This window comes from Gadus morhua, chromosome 22 (assembly GCF_902167405.1).
Source record: "Gadus morhua chromosome 22, gadMor3.0, whole genome shotgun sequence".
NCBI classification, from domain to species: domain Eukaryota; kingdom Metazoa; phylum Chordata; class Actinopteri; order Gadiformes; family Gadidae; genus Gadus; species Gadus morhua.
In genome coordinates, this window is record NC_044069.1 from 5576607 (window position 1) to 5604550 (window position 27944).

Below are 27944 nucleotides of genomic sequence, written 5' to 3' on the forward strand. Positions count from 1 at the left end.
TCGGTTTTGATATGGGCATAAAATATCAATTTATTACTTTGCACATTAACACAAGTATTCCCTGCAGGCTAAAAAAAGGAAAAAAGTATATAACATCACATAATAGCAATAACAGCAAATGATTAGGCACCCTTGTTCAGGGGCCAGAGGAAGTCCCGCCCCTTCAAACTTTTTAAAAAGGGTTCCATTCATATAGAATCAGACCGAACAGTTCTGATTCTATTGTTCTATTGCTATTGGACAATCACACTGCGAAGAGACCACTAGCTAGAAAAAAAAAAACGGTAAGCTACAACACACCCCGAATAAGGAACCAAAAATAAGGAAACAAAAAAACAAAATTAAATTACACAATACACAATGTCAACTTACAAATCCATTAAGATATAATCATATATATCAAAGTCATAGGAATTACAAAATAAACCATGCTCTCTTTCAATAAGGGCCCGAAAGAATGTATGGATCCATTTCGTGTTCTTTTTAAAAAGGTTATAAAGAGGTAATCCTGTTCCGTAGGTGCCGTTAGGTTTTGCTAAAACTCACCGCCGCCACACAAAGAGTAAGTGCATTTGTGTGAAGATGGTACATAGGTGCCAAGGACACAGGATGGGGGGGTGGGGGGCACAAAAACCAGGAAGGGAGAGGAGACCCCTTCCTCGGGGGGGGGGGGGGGGGGTGAGGAGCAGGGGCAGATCTCGACCAGGTCCGTGTTTTTTTTTTTATTTTTAAGAAAGGGGTACCTCGTTTGAATGTGGACGCCGGGCAGAGATCGACCCCCGCCCGCCCCTCACCCCCCGGGGAGAACCGGGCGACGCCGGCCGAAGAACCGACGGCAGGTGTGTTTGTAGGAATCTTTAAAATACGTCGGGTCGGTTTGAGACTGGACAAATTTCGCTAGCCTTAAAACAGCCTCACTTTTAAAATCAACGCTTTACCTTAGAAAAACTGTCGATGTATTTCCTCCTTGTCGTCATAATGCTAATTTTTTTTCTTGTTTTTATATTTATTTTTTTAAAAAGGACAAAATTCATGGCATGCAGGCGGGGTGATAAAATAAAACGGAGTCAACAGAGCCATTTCACGAAATGCACGTCCCCACTGATTGATACAAGCAAGAGAAAAGATACAAATAAAAAGTACACACAAACAAACGACAATAACTGACCGAGAGAGCCACAAAGAGAGAATAATTATAGCTTGATTTCTTCGCGTCTGAAAAACTACATATTGGAATAATATTGCTTTGCAATGTCGAGTTGAAACACGGGGAGTGATTGCTGATCCTATATCATAAGAACGTTGTGGGAGCTCGAAAAAAAAAAAAAAGACTTGTGCCGACGGACGAATCCTGAAGCCTTTCGAACAACATTTCATGTCAGCCCACTCGGCTGAGAAAACTAGTGCACGTTTAAAAAAAATTAAAAACAAAAAAATAAAAAATGTAACCACCCCTGTCTGGATTAATTTATTGCATGCAATGCCTGGACAACACACCTCTTCTTCCAGAACCCAGCGAAGAAACGGCTCACCGGCCCCTCCCACATTCCACTCCTGCCCTCCCATTGGCCGAGGCCGAACGCGCACGCGCCCGGCAGGCGGGTGCTCAAACTCATCCATAGTAAACCTGCTGCTTTACGGGTGGTTTATTACAAAATGGTTTCCCGCCGAGCTGCCCTCCTGGCGAGGCGTGTGCGTCGACGACTCCCCCTGGGCGCCCCTGAACTCTCTCCCGCCCTCCCGTCGCACGCCGTGGAGGGGTTGGCCACCGTCAGGGTTGCCAGATTGGGCAATTTTTTTTCCCGCCCAATCTGGCAACCCCGGCCACCGTAGTGTGGCTGTCGCTATGGCTACCACTGGTGTTCCCAGAATTAGTTGGTTAAGTGTTTGTGTTGAAGGGGGGGGGGAGATGGGTGAGTCAGTGCTAATGCTTATCGTCAATTCATTAAATACAAGGGTAAAAATGCATAAATGTACAAAAGAAACGGAACAAAAAAAAAACACGTTTTAAGAGCCTTCTAGATATCCGCGTTGTCGCTCGAAGAGGACGAACGACAATAGAAAAGAACCGTTGGTTTTTCTTAGTAGGTTTGAAGTTAAAAAATAAATCCAATTCGTCGCTGCCCCACGGTTATTCTTTTTTAAAAGTCCAATCCCCTGCGCTTTACCACTCAGACGTTCGTCGTCTCCACAACACCACCACCGCCTCGTTGAGCCTCGACCAATCAGCGTCCTGCTCATCCACACCCTCACTGACGAGCGGGGGCACCGACCAATCAGCTGCCTGCTCATCCACACCCTATCCCTAATAAGCAGAGGCTGACTCCAATCTTTACACACAACGGTAGCTACAAAAAAGGAGTATAAAATCAGCCATCCTGCAGCCTCGCCCTCCCTCTCCTCCTTGTCGTCACTCTCCTTCTCATGGCCAGAATGCTACCATTAAGTTTTCCAACACAAAGCTCCACTGACCCACAGGCTCACTCTAAAAGTCACTATATAAAAACTACACAAGTGGCTTTGCTACCAAACCTTAAAATGTCATCACCATAGTAACAACAAGAACAACAACACAGAACAATAACAACACCGACGGTCATCTACCGATTTCTAAACGACAATATTTTCTTCAAGAGAATGTCCACCAAAACGTCTTATATTAAACTTTTACAAATCTGTTTTTGTGTCGATTCTTATGTATAAATGCATAAAAGGTCAGGTGAGTTGTTTGAGTGCGCTCCATTTCTGTCCCCCTCTCGCCTGGGTCAGTATCAGCGATGGCCGGACACACACACACACACACACACGCACACACACACACACACGCACACACACACACAATACAGGATGGCTAGCACCTCTATTGTGGGGGAAGAGATTAAAATAAAACAACCAATCCTCTTTTGACAGTGTATCAACATCGCCTCAATCGGGTGATTATCAGGGCTCTGTGGCTTGAAGCCCTACCGCACTCAGACAGCGCCATCTGGTGGCCAAATCTGGAGCCACAGGTGAATGAATCTAAACGCACACTAAACCGCTGCTACATGAAAAGGCCCAAGCCTGTTTCCCCTGGAAACCAATCGGGTCACTCCACACTGCTGCTGCTGCTATGGTTACCACTCTGGGACAGTTTCAACTGTACACAGAAAACCGTTGGTGTCGCAAGTGACATTAAAAGTCACGTTTGATTTCACCAGCCACACAGCCAACGTTAGTAGGATACAGAGTTCGCAAAAACCCAGTGAAGTAGTATTTGTTAGGACCGAAAACGCGCAGAGTGACCAAAGAGGTTCCGCTGAATAACAGACCTGGGACTACTGCCAATACCTCCCCCTGGAGGGGGGAAAAGATACGTAATCTGCTTAAAAGTTGCTCTTATAGATTTAAATATAAGTTATATATGTCCTGTATGTGTGAATATAAAAACATCAACATCTGAGGCTTTTACAGCAGTTTTCCCTTTACAATGCAGTGGCTTGCAATGAAACGCGCACACACACACACACACACACACACACACACACACTTTACCGACCCCTTGTATACACACAGGCACTGCCATACACAAAAGCAAACACACACACTTATTTGTTGCTAAATGAAGGGGGGGGGGGGGTGGGGGGGGGGAGCAGTGGATTTGACCAAGGTCACCTCGCTTTTGTAGAAGACTGTAAAGAAACGAACCGAACGCGCACGCTCATAAAAAGGAACAAAAAATATATGCATCATATATTTAGATATTTATATATAGACATATTCTGAAAAAAAAAAACTCAACTCCCCTTTCCCCCCCTGTAGCCCCCCCCCCCCCCCCCCCCCCCCTCCCCTTAAAGGAAAACTCAACCCGAGACCTTGTGACAGAGTTGTGCCCGTGTGGGGCTTTGAGGTAAAGGTAGAGTCAGAGTCCTGTCGGCTGATGGGAGCTGCCATGGCAACGCGGCGCCGCCCACCAGCGAGTTCACCCAGCACATAACGGCCATGTTGTTGTTTCGTGTTTTTTTTCTTTTTCTTTATTTTTTTTTTTAACCCCCCCCCCCCCCCCCCGCCGCCCGGTTTAAAAACAAATCAAGGTTTGAGGAACGATCACTCGGTTTGGGTTAAAAAAACAAACAATGGAACCGTCCCAGTAATGGCTCGTAATGGGGTCTGTGTGTGTGTGTGTCGTCTTTTTAAAAATCGATTGTGCATCGGGTTCCACGGTTGCCACGATTTGCTGGTTGTAGAGGCGGCTCCGTACAGAACTCTTGTTGGTGTTGGTGTTCGCGTCCCCGTCCCCTCCCTCTCTCCCTCCCTCCCTCCCCCCTCCCCCACCCACCCCCAGTTCGAACAGAAAGGTGCCAGGAGGGCGAAGAAAGATGGCAGAGTTGAGGCCTCGTCAGGGAGGATCCTCAACAAAAAGAAGGGAGAGAGACATAGATAACCGACGGCGGGGAGGGAGAGAGACACAGTGATAGAGAAAAAAAAAAAAAGGGAGGTTTAAGGTAGTGGGGGGGGGACAGACACGGAAGAGAGGAGAGAAAGGGGGCGGGGAAGTGCGGAAAAGGGAGCTGGCGTCTGGTGGTGTTCAGGCGAAGTACATGGTGTGCTGGGTGTCGTAGTGGATCTGCACCGCCTTGGCCAGCGCCTGGGGGTCCCGGCCGTTGCTCTGGCCCGACACGTGGCTGCCCTCCGCACTGTGGGGGAGGGAGGGAGAGAGGGGGAGAGAGAGAGCAAGGGGGGTTGCGGTCATGAGACGGGAGCAATTGACATGGCGTCGCCACTTACGGGGGACCAGACCCGCTTACAGGGACCAAACGCAATTATGGGGGACCGCACACACACACACACACACACACACACACACACACACACACTTACGGGGACCTGACACACTTTTGGGAACCCCCCACACACACACTTATGGGGACCCCACACACACACACACACACTTATGGGGACCCACACACACACACTTACGGGGACCCCACACACACACACTTAGGGGGATCGGACACACACACATTTAGGGGGACCGGACGCACACTTACGGGGACCGGACACACACCTACGGGAGACCTGACACACACACCTACGGGGGACCTGACACACACACATAACACTCTCACACAGACCCTCTCTCTATACATTTCAAACACACTTCCGGAGCCCCATGCCTATTAAAGACCCATCACGCGGTCCTACCTGTCGTGGTCTTTGTCCACCAGGTGGTAGCGTGCGCGGAAGGCCACCAGCCGGGCGTAGTAGGCGGGCGCGGGGATGGACACGGAGCGGGTGCAGCGCACGTAGGTGTGGCACAGCTGGTAGGTGAGCAGCTGCAACTCGTCCGCCGTGAAGCAGTTGTCGTCCCACAGGACGTGGTAGTGGGAGGGCCGGCTCGTGCCCTGAGGGGAGAGAGGGGAAGCTCAGGACTTTAAACGTCACCCAAGACGCTGAGACAAAGCCCGTCAACGGTTTACTACGGTGTTGTGGTTTTACTGTTCTATTCTGGGCAAATGGCCCGGACGTTTGACCTGAATTTAAATACAGTGAAACAGATTGAAAAGTCACAAAAAGTAATTTCTTTGGATAAATTTGTTTGGTGTACATTTAAAATCCAAGGTCTGGTTTTAAGACCGATATACCGCTTGAGGGATACAGAAAGAGAGGCGGAGACCCAGGGACAGAGGGAGAGGAACAGAGATGCTAAACCGGTGAACTGCAAGGTACATAGAGAGAGAGTCAGAAGTAGAGCTGGAGAGAGAGATTTTGAGGTGTGTGAGATTGATTGTTGGTTGGAAACTTTAGGCAGCCATCAACAGCACACTCTCCCCCCAGAGAAAAAGGGAGACGGTGATACCAAGAGGAGGTTCAGAGCGAGGGCCAGTCCTCACCTGGATGCCTGCATGGCTGCACAGGTAGAAGTCAAACTCGGACGGGTGTGTGATGGTGCTGTCCACCGTGGTTCCTGCCGGGACGTTCCCGCTCTTCCCAACCTGTGGCCACAAGCCAAAAAAAGGAACATGGATCACACCACCGAAAAAACGGGCCCAGAGGGCATTATGGGAGTTTGAGTTTAAATAAGCAGTGAATCGTAAAACAACATCAAGTGGTGACATCAACCTGGTTATTTTTCGACGTGAATTTGCACAACCCCGATCCAGGCCAAGAAAAAGCAAGATTAACTTGATCTTAGGTTTAAATAGCTTAATTATTGATAATAGAAACACTCACACTAGGTACGTTAAAGTACATGATTGTAGTCATTACATATTTTACTACAGGTTGCCCGAGTGGGAATCAAACCCGTGACCCTGGCGGTCTTTAACGTCACGCTCAAGTTAATTATACATGTAAGGCCCTGTGTAACTGAACGGGTAAAGAGGCACCAGGACTCAAGGCCATGAATAATGAATGTAAAATGCATAGGAATGCAGATGTAGGACCCGCACCCTCTCGGACTTGTCGGAGCAGAAGAGGCGGGTGTGATGGCGCTTCTGGACCACGATGTAGGTGATGCCCGGCCGGTAGTCCTCCTCTAGGCTGATGCAGGCCTTCCTGATGGCGATCAGCTCCGGCCACGCCACCTGGGAGACACACACACACACACACACACACACACACACACACACACAGTTAGAAGTGCTCACCTAAAGACCCGTGAACAGCAGACCAGACATAACATGATGGAAAGACCCGACCAAACTCGGGTTAAAACACACCCTGTCCAGGCTTACGGCCAACGGTGACGTGGTACAACGTGGGCACAACACGTATACATTTAGCAGACGCTTTTATCCAAAGCGACTTACAATAAGTACATTTTTCAAGAAGTAGGAGAAACAACAATATGTCGCTGTCGGTACAGTCTGGCACATCCCCCGTTGAGAAGGGACCTGCGGTTAAAGGACCGGCATAACTCATTCGCCCGGGCTGTCTGTGTGCACGCCCCTCCCATCGTCAGGCCAAGGTTCAAAAGGGTCAAGGTACAAAAGGTCAAGGGGTCATGGGGTCGCCGGGGGGGGGGGGGCTCACCTGCTTCATCTGGCCCTCGGACACGCCCCCCCGGTAGTAGATGATGCGGGTGGGCTTGAAGCGTGTGGACTTGTAGAACTGGATGAGGAGCTCCCGAACCATGTTGGTCAGGTCCTGGATCACCTCCTGGCTGAACAGCTGCTCCTGGGGGAGGAGAAGGGGAAGGGGAGGGGAGCAGAGGGGGTTAGGAGGAGGGACATAGTACAAGCACAACCTTATCTACTTTTTAAAACGTTAAAAACACATATTTTTAGTTCAGCTTTCCTTTCCGCCTTCTGATTTCTACCCGTTTATTTGCCCTGTTTTTACTTGTTCTCATCCCTACATCTGGTGAGCACTTTACGCCCTATGCATTGTTTGTTTTCCCCTCTGAGTGTCTCTATGGGTGTTTTTCCCTTTGTACCTTGCATCCGTTCATCCTGTGTCAATCTCCGTCCTGTACGCTTGCTCTCTGACTGTCCCTGTCTGAGTGTATAATGCATATAGTGTCAGTGTCTGATTGACTCTATGTACTTTGTATTGACTTTATGTATCTTATTTGTACAGTGCCCTTGGGTACCTTGTAAGGCGCTTAAAAAAAAAATAAGTATTATTATTATTAGTACCGGACCAAAGTACTGGAGGTCTGTGTGTGTTTGTTGAGTAAAACCGATATGACACTCTTGGTTTGTGTCGTGCCACACAAATGGACGTTATTCCCAGAATGTATGCTAACAGCGCCGGTCGTCAGTTCAGTTGTGAACGGCAACGACAGCTACTGTAAAAAAAAAACGTAGGGTCACAGTGGATATGAATACCATCCGCAATCTTCAGCTGGGGAATACATCTGGTAATGATCGCAATAAATTGTCGGATCGGTATGAATTAGGGCTTTGACTCCGAACTTCGTCATTCGAATATAATTCGAATATCAAAAAATAAATCAAAATTCGAATTAATATTAGGCAGCCCTTAATATCTGAACCTGTTATGGGCAGGTCAAGAGGGAGAGACGTCGGAGAACCCGACGCAGTCTATTCATAATATTGTAATGACCACGGAAGAGGCAGTGAATGAAGCATTGATTAGACAGCGATTTATTAGAAACCTAATAAACCGTTAAGACCGGTAACCATAGCAACGCGGTAAACAAACCGCAAGAAGCCCAATCCATGTCTTACTGAAGGAATTTAATGGTCAAAATATTAATAATAAATATTCGGATATATTCGAATATTAATATTAATAACAAACTAACAAACAAACTTCGAATATGATTTTTGGGCAAAGGTCAAAGCCCTAGTATGAATCACAAGTCATTTTTTTTATTTTATTTATTTATTTCTTATTGCTTATGTTTATTTATTTATTTATTTATTTATTTATTTTTTCCACAATGTCTTGCTTTTTAAAAAATGTATGATGACTATATGCTCTGTAAGGTGACCTTGGGTGTCTTGAAAGGCGCCTCTAAATTAAATGTATTATTATATTATTATTACAAGACACACACACACATGTCTGTTAAAGGGGCGCCATTTTGCCACCAGGTGGGAATGTGTTTATTGCCAATTCGAAATCCCTCCTCTATTGATATCATGAGAAGCCACCCAGATGTATGATAGACAGATAAGCCTTTTCAACACCACACCTGGTGGCAACATAGAGGGCACTCTAAGAGTTTGTTTACATTGTTCGCTGCGGAAAGTTTGAAAGCAACACGCTTGCATGTTGAAAAAAGAAAATTAGTCAGGGCCTCATTTTTTGAAAGGGAACGTTTTCAAAGTCAGACCTGAAAGAATAAATTGGAAAAAAATAATCATGCGTTCATAGCACCCGTGGCCCCGGCTCAACACTGGGGGGTGGGGGGGAGGGGGGGGGGGGGGCACGGTCCTTACTTGGGACAGGTCCTGCCGGGACGTCTGGACGCGGACAGTGGCGCAGTAGCGGCTGGGGTGTCCGTCCATGCTGCCCACCACCGCCGCGATGGACGGCTTCTTCCCGTCGCCCGCCGGCGGGTGCGTGACGTCCGCCCCCAGGAAGATGACTGGCTGCTGGAACACAGAGGGCCTGAGGGGGGGCGGGGAGAGAGAGGGGGGAGCCAATGAGATGGTTTTATTTATGTAGCTTGTTTTTATTGAGTTAAAGCTGCACTATGTAACTTTTTTAATTGCGGCTATTTATTCCAGGACAAAATATATCCGAACTAGACTGTTTCTCAAGAATAAACCACAACCATACCTGAGAATTACTATAATTCTCTTACTACAAATGAAACTACAGTCAAGCTACTCGAGTTTGCTGAAGCACGCAGGTTTAATATTTTTACTAGTCTAATCTTATGAGTCAAGTCCTTCAAGAGAGGCTTTCAGAGTAGCCATAGGAACACAGATTAGTGCCATTATAAGCCGTAGCTTTTCTACTGCAGCTGTGTATTCCACGACAATAATATCCAAACTAGACTGTTTCTCAAGAATTAAACATACCAATCCACGGGAATTGTATAACTATAAGTTGGGCTACAAGTCAAGCTACTAGAGGTTGCTAAAAGGGTAAAAAAACGAAATTTACTTCTAATGTAAGTCCATAAGGATACCCCTTTCAGAATGGCTATAGGAACATAGTTTATCGACTAGCACAGCATGGGAGCCATTGAAGGTCGCAGCGTGAGGATGCTGACCTCTGGTGCGGCACAAGGACGTTGTTGATGCCCCCCAGTTTGGCGTTGATCTTCAGGCAGAGGTTGGACAGGGTCTGGGGGGAGGTCTTCACCACGTTCTTCACCTGGACACACTGGGTGGCCATTCCCAGCAGGGTGTCTCCCACACGCTTCACCTCCGCTGGGGGGGGGGAAACATCACGTCATTTGTGAACCAGGATCAGAAAAGGACTTTTCTGTGGTTTACTGGTGCAGAAAATAGGAAATGGATTGGAAGCGTCCGTGACTCCCAAAGGGGCCGATAATGTGAACGGGGAAGAAGCTTCTTAGTTTACAGTATATCTCAGAGCCATCACTATCCATTCGTAACCCGAGCATGAGTCTTGTGGTCGATCTATTCCACATTAGTGGAGGTATCCAATGCCAAGTGGGCAATTCCAAACTCCCCAAACGCCGCTTGTACCGGACACGTTTAAAACCCCCACTCATGGGGCTGTGCAACTTTGTACTCGCATAACGCTGTCTCACACACATGGACTTGTAGTCAATAGATAGAAAACTACAAGTCCCACACACATGGACTTGTAGTCAATAGATAGAATACTATAAGTCCAACACACATGGACTTGTAGTCAATAGATAGAAAACTACAAGTCCAACACACATGGACTTGTAGTCAATAGATAGAAAACTACAAGTCCAACACACATGGACTTGTAGTCAAAAGATAGAAAACTACAAGTCCAACACAGAAAACTACAAGTCCACTACAAGTCCACTACAAGTAGTCAATAGATAGAAAACGACAAGTCCCACACATGACTTTGAGTCAAGAAAATAGAAAACTACAAATCCCACACATGGACTTTTAGTCAATAGATAAAGAACTACAAGTCCCACACATGGTCTTCTAGTAAATAAAACGGAAAACTACAAATCCCAACGGAAAAAGAAACAACGACCTTTCCCTACCATAGACGGGGGTCTTGCCGGGCAGGATGACCACGATGAGCTGCAGGCCCACGTAGGACATCTTGAGGTGTTTGAACATGGGCTCCACGCTGTCCGCCCCCTGGGCGTATTTACAGAAGCAGGGCTGGCCCTGGATGGGCATCCCCGCGTCCTTGGAGATCTTCCTCAGCTGGTCCGTGAAGCTCCTGTCAGAGGGTAGAACGGCCAATCAGCATGTTTGGTGTACTGAGAGTGTTAACTCAGCCAATCAGCATGTCTGGTGTACAGAGAGTGTTAACTCAGCCAATCAGCATGTCGGGTGTACAGAGAGTGTTAACTCAGCCAATCAGCATGTCTGGTGTACAGAGAGTGTTAACTCAGTCAATCAGAAAGTTTCCTAAGAGATTTACACAGCCACGTCGGGTCAAGAGTGTCGAACTATAGGGGGGTGCTAATGGGCCCGCCTGGTGTTTAGCAGAGCGATTTGATTATGGTTTGGAAACATTGATATCACCGGCAGATGTCGATCGGGTAAGAACTTATTTTGCATGGATCCAGATGCACTAAAGTTAAAGTTGGGCGTTTCAAAGCTAAACATGTGTTTGACGTGGCAAAGGAGGACGGGAACCACTGGTCTAGGACCTTGGGATACAGGGGATCAGGACACAAGGAGGTCTAGGTTTATTGGGTCAGAAGGGGATCAGGACAACAGGAGGTCTAGGTTCATAGGGTCATCAGGGGGGGGGGGGGGGGTCCAGGACTCACTTCAGCAGGTCCTCCCGGCACTGTTTCTGCGGCGCGAAGCAGGCCACCGCCCACACTTTGATCTCGATGCCGGCGTAGAACTGCTTCCCCCTCATGTCCCACACGCCCTGGTTGGGCGTGGCCACCGTCTTATTCTGCGGAGAGAGTCCCTAACCCCTTAGTTATCCCCCCGGTTTGGCGAGTCGACACAGCAGGTGGTACCACAGAAACCCCAAAGGCCCCCCCCCCCGTTCCCCGACCATAAAGCGTGAGGTTCATTATCCAATCCAAGGCCTATCTATTAGTGATGTGAAAAATTATAGTAATTAAAGTCGTCACGTACACCACCTGTTTGTGACATCAGAGAATCTAGCCATTAGTGACATCACAAAAATCTAGCCATTAGTGACATCACAAAAATCTAGCCATTAGTGACATCACATAGTCAGCCCCTTAATGACATCACAAAACCGACCCCCCGATTAGTGACATCACAAACGCTTTACCCAATTGGTGACATCACAAAAGCTATCCCCCATTCGTGACTTCATAAAAACAACCCGTTAGCGACCTCACAAAACCCAGACCCCCATTAGTGACATCACTAAATCGACCCGTCTGCGCCCGTCGTGCGTGCCGGCCGCCCTGACCCCGGCCCCCGGCCCCGCGCGGTACTCACCCTGCCACAGTCCCGGCCCGAGTCGCTGCCGACGCGACCCCCGTACTGCAGCATGGGCGCGGGCAGCACCCGGCCCGTCACCTCCGTCATGTCGTTGTGCACCACGATGCCAAACTCCTTCAGGTACGGGTCGGGACCGCCCACCATGCTGTTGCTCTTCACCTGGACAACGGGGATAGAGAGAGGACGGCGTCAGAGCCAGCACGCGGTGAGCGTCGACATGTAGCTCGTTACCGTGGGGACAGTGGAACAAAGGTGGCGGCTTGCCCTCTTGAACGAGGGAGTTACACATGAACGTCGTTAGCATACGGAAGTTATGGTACATGTTGGAAAAGGTCAAGTCTTGTAGAAACAGCCTGTTACGTTTGATTAAATGGTAAACGGACCGCATTTATACAGTGCAGTTTTAACCAGTGGCCACTCAAAACGCTTTACAAATATTGCCTGACATTCACCCATTCGTGCACACATTCACACACCGACGGCGGCGTCAGCCAAGCAAGGCGACAGCCAGCTCGTCGGGATCAGTTAGGGTGAGGTGTCTTGCTCAGGGACACCTCGACATTCAGAGAGGAGGAGCCGGGGATCGAACTAGCAACCTTCCGGTTACCAGCCAACCCGCTCTACCTCCTGAGCCACATTCGACATTCCGATTAAATAAATTGAATTTAAACTAATAAAAATACATTTCTTAAGCAAATAAATAGGTAGTTGGCAAAAAAAATGGCGAGTATATAAATGTATACATGACATGTAAATACAATTATTATTATTTATGGGAATATATACTGCAGTACCCACCCCTGTCCAGAGGAGGGCGCCGTCACTCACCAGTCGGCTGATCTCCTCCTGTCTGTCTGGGGCAGAACGGGCGGTGGCTTTGATCATGGTGGACGTCTGGTTGTCTGTCAGCTTCTTGATGCAGCGCTGGCCGGCCACAATGTTACACACCTAACACACGCACGAATGCACGACAAATGGATCAGGCTACAATAACTGGAACCTCCAACTGGACGCTCGTGGAGAACGAGTCGAGTTCAGGTTGTATCTGTGGTGCAACGGGGAGGAAGTGATTCAGGAGAATATCTTTTCAAATGAACTCCTTCTTTAAAGTTTTTATTTTTATTTTTTTAAGTAAATCATCATTTTTTTGTTCTTGCTGCGGCGTGATAAGTGGAGAAAAGAGAAAAAAATACGGAATTATACTAAGTAAAAAAAGAAAACGAGACACACTTCCCGTCATGAATCACAAAAAACTCCACAATAAAAGCCCCGGGCACTGGAAGCCTCTGTGCTCACCTCGAGGGGCAGGTAGGTGTGCTTCTGCTCCTGCCCCACCTGCAGGCAGGGCAGGTGGGGGTACTTGAGCTGCAGGCTGTACTTCTGCTTGAAGTACTGGGCCACCGTGCACTCCATGGCTTGGCCGTTCTCCAGCTGCAGGGGGAACCTGGGGGGGGGGGCATCACCGGGGGGTTCACACGCACGTCAAGCTCCCAAACGGGGGGGAGGAGGATGGGTGGGGGAGGTTGGGGGTGGGGGTGTGTTCGTTGCAAGTATGGTTAAGGAGGGGGGGGGCGGGGCTTACGTCTGGTGGCTGGCAGGACGGCGGGTAACGTTGCACACACGGTACTTCCTCTTCATCTGACCGCAGTGTGTGACCTCCACTTTAAGACCTGCACACACACACACGTTCGTGTTCACACACACACACACTTGTGACAAAGCCACAGCCAGTTTACCACTTTCCACTTTGAGCGCGGGCCTTCTACAAATGTCATCCATTCCTAACAAGTGGGTGTGGACCTGTTAGAAAACACTTTCGGGTTTAAAATGGGACATTTTACAAACGTTACAAATAGAAATACGACCCCAGCGGCCAAATAGCCAATCTCCTCGCATTTGTGCCCATGTGATGAGGAAACCCAACCAATCATGTTTCAAGCAGAGTGTGAGTGTGCGCGAGAGAGAGAGAGAGTGTGCGAGAGAGAGAGTGTGCGAGTGTGCGAGAGAGAAAGTGTGCGAGAGAGAGAGAGAGAGTGTGCGAGAGAAAGAGAGAGAGAGCGAGAGAGATTTTGTGAGAGACTGTGTGGGAGATAGAGTAAGAGTGTGTGTGAGAGAGAGTGTGTGAGAGAATATATGCGTGTGAGAGTGTATGAGAGAGAGTGTGAGAAAGAGTGTATGCGTGTGAGAGTGTATTAGAGAGAGTGTGTGAGAGCGAGTGTGTGAGAGTGTGTGTGCGCGAGTGAATTAGAGAGAGTGTGTGACAGCGAGAGTGTGTGAGTGTGTGTGTGTGTGTGCGTGTGAGGGTGTATTAGAGAGTGTGTGAGAGCGAGTGTGTGAGAGGGAGTCTGTATGTGAGAGTGTATTAGAGAGAGTGTGTGAGAGCGAGTGTGTGAGAGCGAGTGTGTGTGTGAGAGTGTGCGAGAGTGAGGCCGACCTCGTATTTCCTTGGTGAATTTGACGCGCTGGGAGTCCGTGAGGGGCTTGGTCTGCTCGTTGATGTTCTGGATGTCCAGCACCTCACACATGAATTCTATGACCGGCTGGGCCCGGTAGAACGCCGTGGCCGACACTGGGGAGAGAGGAGAGAGGCGTCGTCAACGCACCAATCGGTCAAGAGGAGAGGTTAGAAACACTTTACGCGTGCTCAGTCGGGAGGTGGGATTAGCATGAGACTGATCGAAGATGAAAGACAATTAGGCTCATTAACCAATCAATAGATTGACACTCTTGACATTGGATAGCTGCAATGTCCTGGATGATTACCCACGACAACACCCAAAGAAAATCGTTTTTTTATCAACTAAATAAAAGGCAAAAATGTGTGTGCTGGTGTTGGTCCATTCATGCGACACAGTATAAGGCAATCGTCGCAGTTTATGGAGTTAGAATCATGCCAAAACCCCGCACACACGCAAAACGTGTTTTGCTCACGCATAACAATTCACACGCACACAAAACGTGTTTTACTCACGCACAATGATTCACACACACGCTCAGTGTGGTTTGCAAATACAAAACATCATTCACAAACTAATGCATTTTGCTTAGTACACAAAACAATTCTACAAGTACGGAACACGAAAGCTGCGCGTGGATCGGAATGCATTTGCGCACGGATCGGAATGCATTTGCGCACGGATCAGCAAGGCGGAAAATTAGTGCCAAAAGTCACGTGACAAACAAATGTCCTGTGATTCACACTACAAAACAACAGGTGGCGTTGTTCCTGCCAAACCGCACGGATTCCGTGCGGTTTAGCACTTTACCTTCTAGGGCCAGTTAGTGGCCTTCTTGGCTTTCCATAGAATCCACACACGGTTGGCCGGCATCAAATTAAGATTTTGGGGAGAAAAAAAGATCGTCCTGGCGGCCTTAAACTGACTCAACAGCGCCACCTGCTGTTGTGTAGTGTGAATCACAGGACATTTATTGGTCACGTGACTTTTGGCACTAATTTTCCGCCTTGCGGATCCGTGCGCAAATGCATTCCGATCCGTGCGCAAATGCATTCCGATCCACGCGCAGCTTTCGTGTTCCGTACTTGTAGAATTGTTTTGTGTACTTGAAGGACTTATTTTTGTTCTTTGTGTAAAACATACTGTATTTGTTTCTGAAGCAAAATGCATTAGTTTGTGAATGATGTTTTGTATTTGCAAACCACACTGAGCGTGTGTGTGAATCATTGTGCGTGAGTAAAACACGTTTTGTGTGCGTGTGAATCGTTATGCGTGAGCAAAACACGTTTTGCGTGTGTGCGGGGTTTTGGCATGATTCTAACTCCATAGCAGTTAGCTTAAAAAAGGTCCAAACTGGTGGGTGGTCTTAAATGAGATCAGCAATCAATCTCCCAATTAATATTGATTGTATTGACGAAAGAGGCTGTGATTAAACTGTCCTTCCAGAGGGCTTTGGCCGGCAGCACAGATTAGGGGGAGCAAGAGATCAATCACTCCAGTCACTAACGACCTCCCTACCCAATTAACATCTACTCAACAGCTCATCAGCACCATCACAAAGTCGAATTAGTGAGCTGGCGGCACACGCCGTGAAATCAGTTCAATGCCCTGAAATGTAAACGACAAGCCATCAATGGACACAACCAGTAGCTATTCGTCACCTCCCGCTTCATGTAAACATTGGCTCAATACTTTCTGTAGTGTTATTGCAGTCATTATTCTACTTCCCTTAATTGTATCGTTTTTTTTACATCACTATTTCTCCGCCTTGTTATGTACGGCCAGATTGGGCCAGATTTCCCGCCCAATCTGGCTGCCGGATTGGGTGGGAAATCCGGCCCAATCCGTCAACACTGTCTGTCATGTAACATGTCAATAAAGTTTTCCCTGCGCGTCTCACCGTCGATGTTGAGCATCATGTTCCACATGGCAGGACGGACAGACTGATGGAAACCGAACCACACCTCCCTCCCCCCCCCCAGGGGGTGGTAGTAGCCTTCTGGGGGGGAGAAAAACGAGCGGCCCACAGGAGTGTACCTGGAGTCCCGGGGGGGGGTAAGAGGAAGACAGAACGGACCATGAGCTTCAACACAAGGTTCAAACCCAGTGCCCCAAACCCAACGAAGACACATCAAAATATATATGGCACATCCTCACATTCTTTCTTTACATTCCTACCAAGCATATCTTGTGCATAAAGATATATTTAAGAATATGTGTTTCGTTTTGCATATTGGTAAAGACAAAATGTTTTTGAAAACATTTATTTTAAGTTTTTAGATATTAAGACGTCAAATCTTAAACAAAAAGTGGTGTGATACATAGAATTAAAATATAATTTCAAATCCTGAAAGCTGAATGGGACTCTCCCACATGAGGGACGGGAGGAAGGGGGGAGGAAGGGGGAGACGCTGACCTCATGGAGGGCAGGTGTCGCGTGATGACGTCCAGGGCCTGCACCGAGTCCTCCGGGACCTCGTTGAGGTGCCCCGACAGGGCCTCCAGCAGCATCTGGAGACTCACCACGCACACCCACTGCAGGGACACCTTGAAGGTCTGGTCCTTCCCCTCGCCGGGCAGGGTCACCTCCAGGTCCACCTGCAGAGGGGGAGGGAGGGAGGGAGGGAGAGGGGAAGTTAGTGGGTGGGCAAGTGACCGAAATAGATTAAAAAAAAAGACAGAGAGGGAAGGTAGGAGTGAGAGGGAGTCAGAGAGAGAGAGAGAGAGAGAGAGAGAGAGAGAGAGAGAGAGAGAGAGAGAGAGAGAGAGAGAGAGAGAGAGAGAGAGAGAGAGAGAGAGAGAGAGAGAGAGAGAGAGAGCCCATGAGAGACCCAGTGTTTGAGTAGGGAAAGGGAAACATTAGGGAGGAGAGATGAAGGATGAGAGAGAGAAAGCGGATAACAGAGGGTGAAAGATCAGAGGTGAAACGGTTAGAGACAGATTTAGAGGAAGAGACAGATGTAGAGAGAGAACGATGGACGTAGAGCGAGACGGATGTAGTGAGAGAGAGACGGATGTAGGGTGAGAGAGATAGTAAAGAGTGATAACAGTGAGGGAGATAAAGAAAAATACGAAAATAGCACCGTGAGTGGGATGAGACAAGAGAGAGTAAGGACAAAGGGAGAGAGAGGCAAGAGGACATAAGAAAAGACAGTGGGGGAGAGAGAGGAAAGAGAAGAGAAATAAAGCGGGACGAGAGAGGGGAGGTGATGGAGGCAGGGAAACCAGATGATATTATATAATTAATAGAGAGACGGGTAGGAGTGAGCGATAGAGGAAAGCAAAGGTCAAACGGACGGAGAGAGTAAGGTGTGTGTGTGTGTTTATAATAGATGAGCACAGGGGAGATGGGAAATAAATAGCAGAGGGAGAGAGTGAAAGAGAGAGTGAGGGAGACAGAGAATCATCACTCATCTACTTTGATGTGTCCTACCCTTGACATGGCCCAGACAAGCATTTTAATAATGTACCGTCTGCTAAACATTCAGCAATTTGGATTGAAGGTTCACAATGTCATTTAGCATTTAAAATTTAATATTTGTCAAGTTTATGGTCCTTCACAGCAGAAACAAAACGTTTTTGTATAGTTTCTAGCCACGGGAGCACGGCCATATACCTGTTCTATCTAAAACTTATTTAACTGGGAGCAACCCAGTATTGCCACAGCTCTTTGTGGGAATGTCAGGCACCGTCATGGGAGAAATAGCTTGTGTACACTTCAAATCTTTCACCCTTGAAAATAATAATTTTAACTTCAATTGGAAATTCAAGGGTAAACATCTATAGCTTAAAAAGGTCACCAATCTTGGGTGACCGCCATTGATCATCAGGTGGCCCTGTGTGGTCTCTCGAACCACCACTTGGGGACCGCAGGGCTAAGACACAGTACTGGCTGGTGAACGGTGGGCGGTGTGGGGGTACCGACCCGGTCTCTCCCGATGGGCAGCGGGTGGGCCGTGTACATGTTCCTCTTCCCGTCGTAGCCCGGCTGCCGGTCTCCGAAGATCTGCATCTTGAAGTGGCGGACCATGGTGTCCACCACCTCCCTGGTGGATCACAGAGTGGAGCGATCAGACGGGACTACGGGAGCGCCGATAGCGGTGTTCCACCGATCTTAACTAGGACAATCGATTTTGATTATATCGCCCCGCAATGTCTTTGGAAGAACAACTAGAAGACGGCCGGTTTTAGAACAAGTGTAAATCAAAAATCAAAGGATAAATGGGTGTTACAACTCATGTCCATCTTTACGGTTGAAAGACCACAGACAAAGTTGGTCTGATAAGTAAGACAGACAGACACGCACACAAACACACACAGTGACCCACGCGCACATACACAGTGACCCACGCGCACACACAGTGACACACGCGCACACACAGTGACACACGCGCAGACACACACACACACACACAGTGACCCCCACACACACACACAGTGACCCACACACACACACACACACACACACGTTACCTGTTGACCCTCCGCGGCCGCTTCTCGGGCTTGATGTCGATGTCATAGTGGTACACGTCGATCTTGGGGATCTGCACCTGGAAGTGGTTGGCCAGCAGGCGGATGGGCTTCCCCACCGTGCCCAGGCCGGGCCGCCGGGGGGGCTGGAACGGAGAGGGAGCCGGGGTCGGCGGGCCTGGAGGGGGGGGCGGAGAGGGTACTACACTGTGATTTAGCAGAAGCCCGCGCGCCGAGCCGCCGCCGCGGTGGGACCCGAACCCAGAACCTCTCGGCTGGGAGTCAGGCCCACCTGCCACTACACTACCCTGACCTGCCCCACCTGCCCCTAGCCTCCGCCTCGGTGGGGATCGAACCCAGAACCGCTCGGCTGGGAGTCAGGCCCACCTGCCACTACACTACCCTGACCTGACCTGCCCCACCTGCCCCAAGCCTCCGCGGGGACCCGAACCCAGAACCTCTCGGCTGGGAGTCAGGCCCACCTGCCACTACACTACCCTGACCTGCTCTTCCCCCCCCCCGCTCCAGGTAAGGCTAACTACCAGGAATAGTTAGGTGACAGCTCACTAATGCACGTAGGCTGTCAGGTACAGGATCTATAAGCAGGAATAACAACTTGTTGGATTGAAGTGTACAGGACAAACTTAAGGCCAACAAACCATCAATGAGAACGACCCTATATGCTCACAAACACACACACACACACACACACACACGCACACACACACACACACACTAGGGCTGGGCGGACCAAGTCATATCTCGATATCTTCAAGCAGAATATCGATATAAGATAAATATCGATATTTGACGCAATAACATAGTTGCCGTTGCTGCGCTCTAACTCGTCATTCTACGTCGGTGGCGTCGCTGTGCTCTCGTTTCCAGCCTGCCTGCGTCGCTGTGCTCGTTAACCCGCCTTGCTGATTGGGGGGAGAGGGGGGAGTTACCGTGGAGTTACCGTTATTACTATAGCCTACCTACCTACCGTTTGGATTTACCGTTACTATTCCTACCGTTCCAAATTTAATACAGTGTGATGGTTGAATGAAGCTCCTCTGCGCCGCGTTAGCCAGCGGACTCCGTGTTTCGCGCCGTAGGAGATTTTAAAAAGTGACGTGAGTGGAAGGGGGGCCTGGCAGAGTGTGTGTGAGCCGGAGAGAGATAAGCAGAGTTACGAGCAGGCGGCAGTCGCTGTTCGAAACTGCTGTCATTTGGATCAAATATGCTGCACTTTCAACGCGAATTAAACTATCGATGACGACGATAGCGTAAAAAATATCCACACACACACACACACACACGCCTAGCTAATGCTTCTGGCAGAGGCCGCTGCAATACATTAGGGAGCGCTACAACAGGTGGGCAGAATTGATGACTGGTAGCAGGGTTAGCTCGTTAGCCCGGCCGCCTGCGCTGAAGTATATATAGTGTGACAAACCCCCGCCAACGCGTGAAGAGTGCTAGTGGAGAACGGTTTGTTCAGGGTGTTAGCACTCATTAAATGAATCGCCTTTAATAATAGTATAGACCATCAACAATGTTGTGTCTTTGCATAATCATTTAGGGCGTTTAGCGAATGCTTTTATCCAAAGCTTCAAGTACATTTATCAGAAGAAAGAGAAACAATATATCGCTGTCGGTACAGTAAGGGTATTCATAGAAACAGGTGCCACGCAATAATAATTGTTAGGTTAACCCATTCTGTATACAACAAAGATATCTAGGGTAATGCTGCACAATGCTTAGTACTATTTAAAGTACCAGGACGTACAACATACAATAAGTGCGTACATTAAGTGCCAGGACGTACGACATACAATAATTGCTTACATTAAGTGTAAGTTAAGTTATGTACACTGTATGTTGACACATTCATGTTATGCTAGGGCCAACCCTTCTCCTATAATTTAACTCTGTACTCAACATTATGTACACTTGGTACACCAATTAAATTCAAGCCTTCCACGATATCATTCAAAATGTGTTTATACAGCACGGCCACTCACTTGGCTACAGACAGACCTGGCTAATATCAAGTACATTTAAGAGTCCAAAGTAAACAAGCAGATGGCCGCTTAATGACGAACCTCGTCAAAAGCAGAACATGGATTCCCGCCACTTGTTGCCCAACACCCTCTCCTCCCAGCGCGGTCATTTCGTCTTCCTCCTCCCAATCCCTCCACCCTCCTCCTCCCAACATCAACACACGCACACCCTCCCAGTCCAAGACCCCGTCGGCCGAGCACAAACCTCAGCCTGCCCGCGCCCCGCGCACCGTGATTGATCCAGGGCCCTGGCCCCTGACCTAGACGGGTCAACAAGGGCCCCTCAAGACAATGGCCCCCCCAATTACCCAGGGGCCCGCCCCCCCAGCTCCACCCAGACATACAGGGACAACCCGCCCACCACACCCAGACAAAGGCTGGGGTCTGCTCCCAAAGACGGGGGTGGGGGTGAGGGTGGGGGGGGGGGGGTGATGGACACACAATGCAAACAACTTGGGATTTCCGTTACGAGTGTACATAATATAAACGTCCCACCCCCACGCACACACGCGCGCACGGAGGCAACCTATGCACTGTGGCGTTGGGCCCGTGCGTGCGTTGTGGAGCCAACAGCCTGCAGGCCAAGGGGTTGGTGTTATTTTGGATTTGAAAAAAAAAAAAAAAAAAAAAAAAGCCCTCATGTTGTTATTAGATTAGATTAACTTTATTGTCCGCCTCGGGGATCAAAGTGTGTAACGACACGAGTGTGATCAGACGGTTAAAAGGGGAAACACACACACACACACACACACACACACACACACCCACACACACTTTGTGTGTGTGGGTGTATACAGCTTCATACGAGCGTTCTGCAACGACCACTCTGTTTACGGTTTCATGTGCAACCAACGACCATTTAACATTTTCCTTTGACCAATGCAGAACAAGAACCCCGGACAGATGACCTCATCGGCCCGACTTCGGCCAAGAAAATAGCAATGCCCGTCTGTCCCCACTTTAACCCAAACAGCCAGCACGCACGGCTGGGCCGTAATCGCGGTTATTTACATAGCCAGCCACCTAAGGAGCCTCGTGCGTGCACACCTGAGCACCAGCATGCATTAGTCATGATGAAGCAACATAGCATGTAGGTCCGCGAGCAACGGCGCACACACACACACACACACACACACTCACTCACACAAAGAGATATCCATTCACGTTCACGATCACTACGATTTGTTCCATTAGAAAAAAAATCAATAAAAACAACATTTGCATACCGCAGTAGTCGCGCTATGAATATGCATGATGTTCCTGAGGCGGGTCGAAGTAAGTAAGAACCGAATTGATCATACAGGATTCTGGCACATCCATACGCTGGCTTCGTCTTCAAGGGTCTGGAGAGCGAGGGGGGGGGGTCCGGGCGGGGTCAAGCCGTTTAATGCCATTGTCAACAGACAGCTAGAGGGGCCATGGTGCATGAGCACGCTCCAGTTATCAAGTGAAGCGCATGAACCACAGACAATCACGACCCCCCCCCGCCACCCACCCAAAGGAAAACACTGCTGTTCCTTGGACACACAGACACACACACACACACACACACACACACACACACACACACACACACACACACACACACACACACACACACACACACACACACACACACACACACACACACACACACACGTATTGTAGTGCAAGCAACTTTTGCTACCGTTTGCAGATGATGACGAAGTGAGCGCCGTGGATGCGTGGTGAAGGCCACCTCCTCTGAGTGCTTCAGTCACAAGTCGCCCTCTGCGTTTGCAGTCGTCGAGTTTGTGCAACCGGTTGCGAGGGGGAGTACAATGAGACGTCACAATTTAAGGGACCGCTCTCGTGGTTTACACATGTCGCAAGCACACACGTTCTGTACGCCGCACTATTTCATTCATGGGTCCGTACCATCTCCATGGGTTGCATAATCTATTTCACACACACACACACAAGGTTTACCCGTCACAACAAAACATGCATATCACGATTCAAAAGAATCAACCTCTAGTTCAGACAAAACCATTAGACTGGCCCTTTGACGACAAACACCGATATACAGCGCCACTAGTCCTCCTCTCGCATGAAAGCAGCGATTTTTTGGTCTTAGTGCATGCACAACTTCCTGGCGTTCAGGAAGTTGTGCATGCAAACGTACAGCGCAGAGATTCCTATCGTCCCGTTCTCCACTTTCACCAAAAACAGAACGCTGCCTAAATATATCCTCTACAGCTGCCACAGCACCATCACCAGATCTCCCCGTGTGTGTGTGTGTGTGTGTGTAAGTGCGTGTGTCTGTGTGTCCGTGTGCGTGTCTCCTACCCACTATCGCCCCACATGTCTTGACACAAACCAGGGCTTGCCTTGGACTACCTGCACCTTTCAGCGCAACCAGATATCCCGAAGCATTCGGTGCATGCTTCTTGGTGCTGGCTCTCTGCCTTTACCCACAGAGATTTACTTTGCCAAATCGTTCTAAAATATGAATTGGGACGAATACAAAACTCACCAGAAGACAAAGCATTAAGTATAGACATTAAACAAATGGACCGATGCCAAAGAAATTTGGGCCCAGACGGGAGATTAACAAATTAATGGTCATAATTTTTGTTATTAATAAAGTGCTGTGTTATCCTTGCACGTTCTACCAATTGCGACACAGACAGAACTCCCATGTTTGCAGTGCACGATCGGAAGGTAAACAACAACATGGTAGCCAAACTGTACAACCAAAAACAAACAACAAACACTCGGCTTGCCTTAAATCGTTAGTTTTATAGAATCCATTTTGACAACAAGACACAGAAGAACAAAGCCCCACAGCAACATAAACATCGTCAGTCACCCCACGCTACAAAATAGGCTGCAGGTCACATGGAAAGCAGCGAGGAGCCATGAAAGGCTCCGTCACTCAGACCCCGGGGCCCAAACATCAGGGGGGGGGCCCTCATGACGAAATCCTCAAAGCTGGTTCCCCCAACTCATATAAGCTTTAAGGTGGAATGGAAACGGCAGCCTATACGCGCATACATATAATGCAAATAAGGGGGAGCATGCAATACTGCTACACAGGGAATGGCTTTGGTATTTTCTTGCCCAGGGGCCCCAGGACTTAAGAGGGCCCCTTCATGATGCAGAGGTTTGGGGTAAGGACAAGGACGAATGCAAGGACAGGCCCATCTGTGAGGGAAAAGTGTTGCTGGCAGAGACCTAGATTTCCATCATAGTAGGCATCTTGAACATGCGTCTCATTCCTCAGGGCCCTGGAGATGATGTGATGTCAACACTGTATTGAAGGCTCTGCACATGATGCAGCCAGCAGGTGGACAATAATAAACAAACCACATTTACTTTGACTTTCAAAGAAATACACAACACATGCAAAGTAATCCATTACCGATCCAAGAAAACTCCAACTTCGTTGTGCCTCATCATCAATAAAGTGATCAACCCTAATCAAATCCTTTACATCATCCTTCTAGATAAACACACTTCTGTCATGGTAGGTTCACTCTTGCCGGTGGAGGATTGGGTGTAGAACCAGCCCACATCAACACCTCAGTAGCCTCCTCCCAGAGCACCTCCCGTCACCACCGTGGTGGAGCAGTCCGGACAGTTCCTGTAAACCATCTCCTGGTTCCTGTCCAGCCTCCGGTTTGTGGCTGGTCTTTTTCACAGCAGCACCGACAGCTACTGACTCAAGGGGTCTGGGTCTGTGGTTATCATTACAGCAAAAGGTGCTAGGTGGCTGTATTAATAGCACAACAGCAAAGCGCCCAACAACAACAACAATCAGAAATCCCCAATGGCAAAAAGATCAAAAAGGGGAGACCACAGCTTTCCTGGGTTCAGGAGAACCTGCATGGTGCGAGTCGCGCTGGTCTGTGACTTTAACAACAAAGGAAGTGCTCGTCACAGAAGGTTAACGTATAAATGCCAATTGCCAGACGGACAATACAGCAGGGGGGAAGAATTTATCATTTCATTGGGGGGGGGGGGGGGGGGGGGGGGGGGGGGGGGGGTCGGCCATAACAAAAAAGACTGAGTGTGGATACACCGCAACCTTCTCCTTTGAATGACCAGAGTACTGAGGAGGAACAGTGGGTGAGAGCCTATTCCAATACAAACACACACACACACACAGGTCATTAGTACACATCTTGACGTATCCCATTGTTAACACATACAGGTAATAAGGGGTAATGTTGAATGACCTGCCTTAAGAAATTAAAATGGTATAATAAAAAGGTGTTCAGCCAAACCACTTCTTTCTCATAGTACACCAATACACAATGCAGCTCAACAACAAGCAGATTGAGATTCAGCGAACCTCAGTGTGTTTACGTTACGGTTCACACATGCAGAACTCTCATGGCCCAAGCCCAAGCCATGCCAGGCACACACACACAGACACAGAGCTGCCAGACGAAACTAGCAGGATTCCTCAGTACTGTGGCATTACATCATATCTTCACGACATGACAGAACAGCCGCCTGTTCAGAACCAGCAAAACGATTTCGGCAGCTATGAAACATAAATGTCCAAATCAAAAACTTGAATACTCAGCTTAAAAACTGGGTGCCATACCTTATTGAGAGACGCTGAGCGTAAGCCAACCACTGGGAGAGGACGGGGTCAACCACAGTTTAAAGCATTCAGCAGTTTAGGAACTATAGGGTGGTGTACTTAGACCCAACCACAACTGAGAATGAAATTAAGCAGTGAATACAACTGGAGTAGATGTATGTCAACCAATAACGAAAGAGACCCAATTAGTATAACCACCACATATAGGCCGACACAGCAATATCACACAGACAACATCTCACACACACACACACACACACACACGGAGAACAATGCAATATTTTGTGAAAAATATTTAAGTTTAGGTCTACATGACACATTTCTGTTGGCGTAGGTACAATTGACCGTTTTTATTTGTGTGTCCTTCAGATTGACATGCGAAATTACTGTAATAAAGCCCTAACCTCTATATATATCTGTGCCAGCATGCTATTGCATGCATAAGGCCATACCAAACGAAGCTTACATCTAATAAAAGTCGTTAAATAAAAATAAACGGTTAAGTCGTTGTGAACAATGCATGCAACGTGTATTTGTTGTGCATGCGCTATTCCTTGGACATCCTTATAAGACATACCTAAGGGGGCTACTACCGCTTAGCTGCATAGGTGCCTTTGTTACATTAACGGAGCACAGATCAGAATCCCCCCACCACGATTCCGATCGATGAGAGCGCCATCCCTACCGGAGCCCTCAGTCCCGTGTTCACCGGGCGGGGGGAGAGAAGAGAGGCTCGGGATGGCTTCCCGGGGAGAAGCGAGGATTGCGCGTAAAACGATGACAGAAACATGAATTATGCAAGCACACGCGATGAGTAGATTGCAAAAAAATGTGTCGCCTTCGCGTGTTCCGTGATAAGTGGGGGGGGTTGTGCCGTGCAGGAAACCCGTGTTGGGTCGCCCACCACCATCCCTCCAGGAGCAGCACAACACGACCGAGACACCGCTCCCGATGACGAACGTTGAAATGCGCTGTAGCACACACTAGTCACACACCCGGGCGCTGATTTATCCACGGAAATTCCCTTATCAAGATCGGTGTGTTTCACTGTCACACGTCGTTGGTTTCAGGTGCGAACGGCGTTCACATATATGATTGTAAACACGTCGTACGACGCGGAAGGAAGGAAGGTCCTAGTTAAATCCCCCCCACACACACACACAATGCCAGCCCCAGCGCTACGTGCTTCAGAACCATCAACAGCCGAGTGGGCAGCTATATCCGCCACACGAAATCAATTATCTACACCGCTTGCTGTACAATGTGCTATTCAAGACGAACACTAAGCTTGTGCTCGATGTAAATAATGTGTCACACATGGGGCTAGGGCCTAATCTAAAGCTTTCGTTTGTCTTTCCCCTCCACCTCCCCACCACCTCCCCCTTCTAGGTTGCTTGTCTTGTCGTTCAAGGCCTCGCTGCAGCCACGGCCCCCAGTGAAGCGATGTGTGTGCGCACACGCTCTAAACACGGGGCGCCTGCGGTCTGAGGTGTCCTCTCTTACCGGGTCCGAGCGCTTCCATGGCCGAGGGCTCTCTCTCCGTCTCTGTCCCGGCCTGGCGGCTCCGTACCGACACTGAAATTGGGGGCGGTATCGCGAAGCTTAACGTGGCTAATTTAAGAAAGAGGAATATTGATGCGTAGTTGACCAGCGAGCTCTCTCGGATGTGTTGTCTACTGACTGAGTTTGTCAGGGGGGGGGCGGGGGGGATTTCTAATGTGAGCATGCGCCAGGCGAGAAAGCTTGGGAGTCGTCGGTGCGCCTGCGCAATTCGCTGGCGTTTTAAATTGGGGGAGATGGGTCCAACAGTTGTATTTATCTGCAAATGCTGGATGGTAATAACGTCTTTATCGTTACTCTCTCCTCAATTTGAACGTATAGATATGATCATTTTATTTGACGATTCAGGTATTTTTCAGCCAGGGATCAGTCAATAATGTGTGTAATTTGATCCCCCACTCTTAAACAATAAAGTAGAGAAATGATTTGATTTGTGAATCATAAGGTCTAAGTATCCAGTATCAGTAACAGGAAATTAACTGAAATAAAAATACTATATTTATCAGACGTAAACAATACATACACCAGATATGCTGAGTGTATATTTTCTATTTCTCATCATATAGATACTCAAAATGTACTATTTACCAAGCATATTGAAAATAGGACATGTAAGCAGCCCTCAGAAAACATAGCGTCCCCTATGACATAAAAAAAAACGAGGAAAAATGCCACAACCAAATCTATCTGTAAGAATACCTACTCACCAAGACCGCTCGTGGGATATATTAATCAATTTATCAATTATTAATTCATAATGTATCATTCCGCCTTTTCCATCGAACCACCGGCCGTTCCCCTTGCATAA

General features: G+C 48.4%; 1 protein-coding gene across 6 annotated transcripts; it reads right to left on the minus strand.

The window, feature by feature from the left end:
• On the minus strand, positions 1-27270 carry ago4 (argonaute RISC component 4). 6 transcript variants are annotated; one of them, XM_030346972.1, is made up of 19 exons: positions 27080-27270; positions 18959-19133; positions 18411-18531; positions 16902-17083; positions 16386-16522; positions 14464-14598; positions 13612-13699; positions 13326-13473; positions 12828-12977; positions 12027-12188; positions 11369-11517; positions 10625-10809; positions 9674-9833; positions 8892-9063; positions 7015-7158; positions 6432-6566; positions 5874-5975; positions 5185-5384; positions 1-4676 (listed from the first exon to the last, which is right to left on the minus strand). In XM_030346972.1, exons 1-19 carry the CDS (start codon positions 27096-27098, stop codon positions 4568-4570), a joined length of 2673 nt encoding a protein of 890 aa, XP_030202832.1. In that variant the 5' UTR covers positions 27099-27270; the 3' UTR covers positions 1-4567. The 6 variants fall into 6 exon arrangements, with proteins under 6 accessions (XP_030202832.1, XP_030202834.1, XP_030202833.1 ...); XM_030346974.1 differs by having other exon boundaries at positions 11369-11502; positions 12858-12977; positions 18959-19157; XM_030346973.1 differs by having other exon boundaries at positions 12858-12977; positions 18959-19157.
• Positions 27271-27944: the final 674 nt, after the last annotated feature.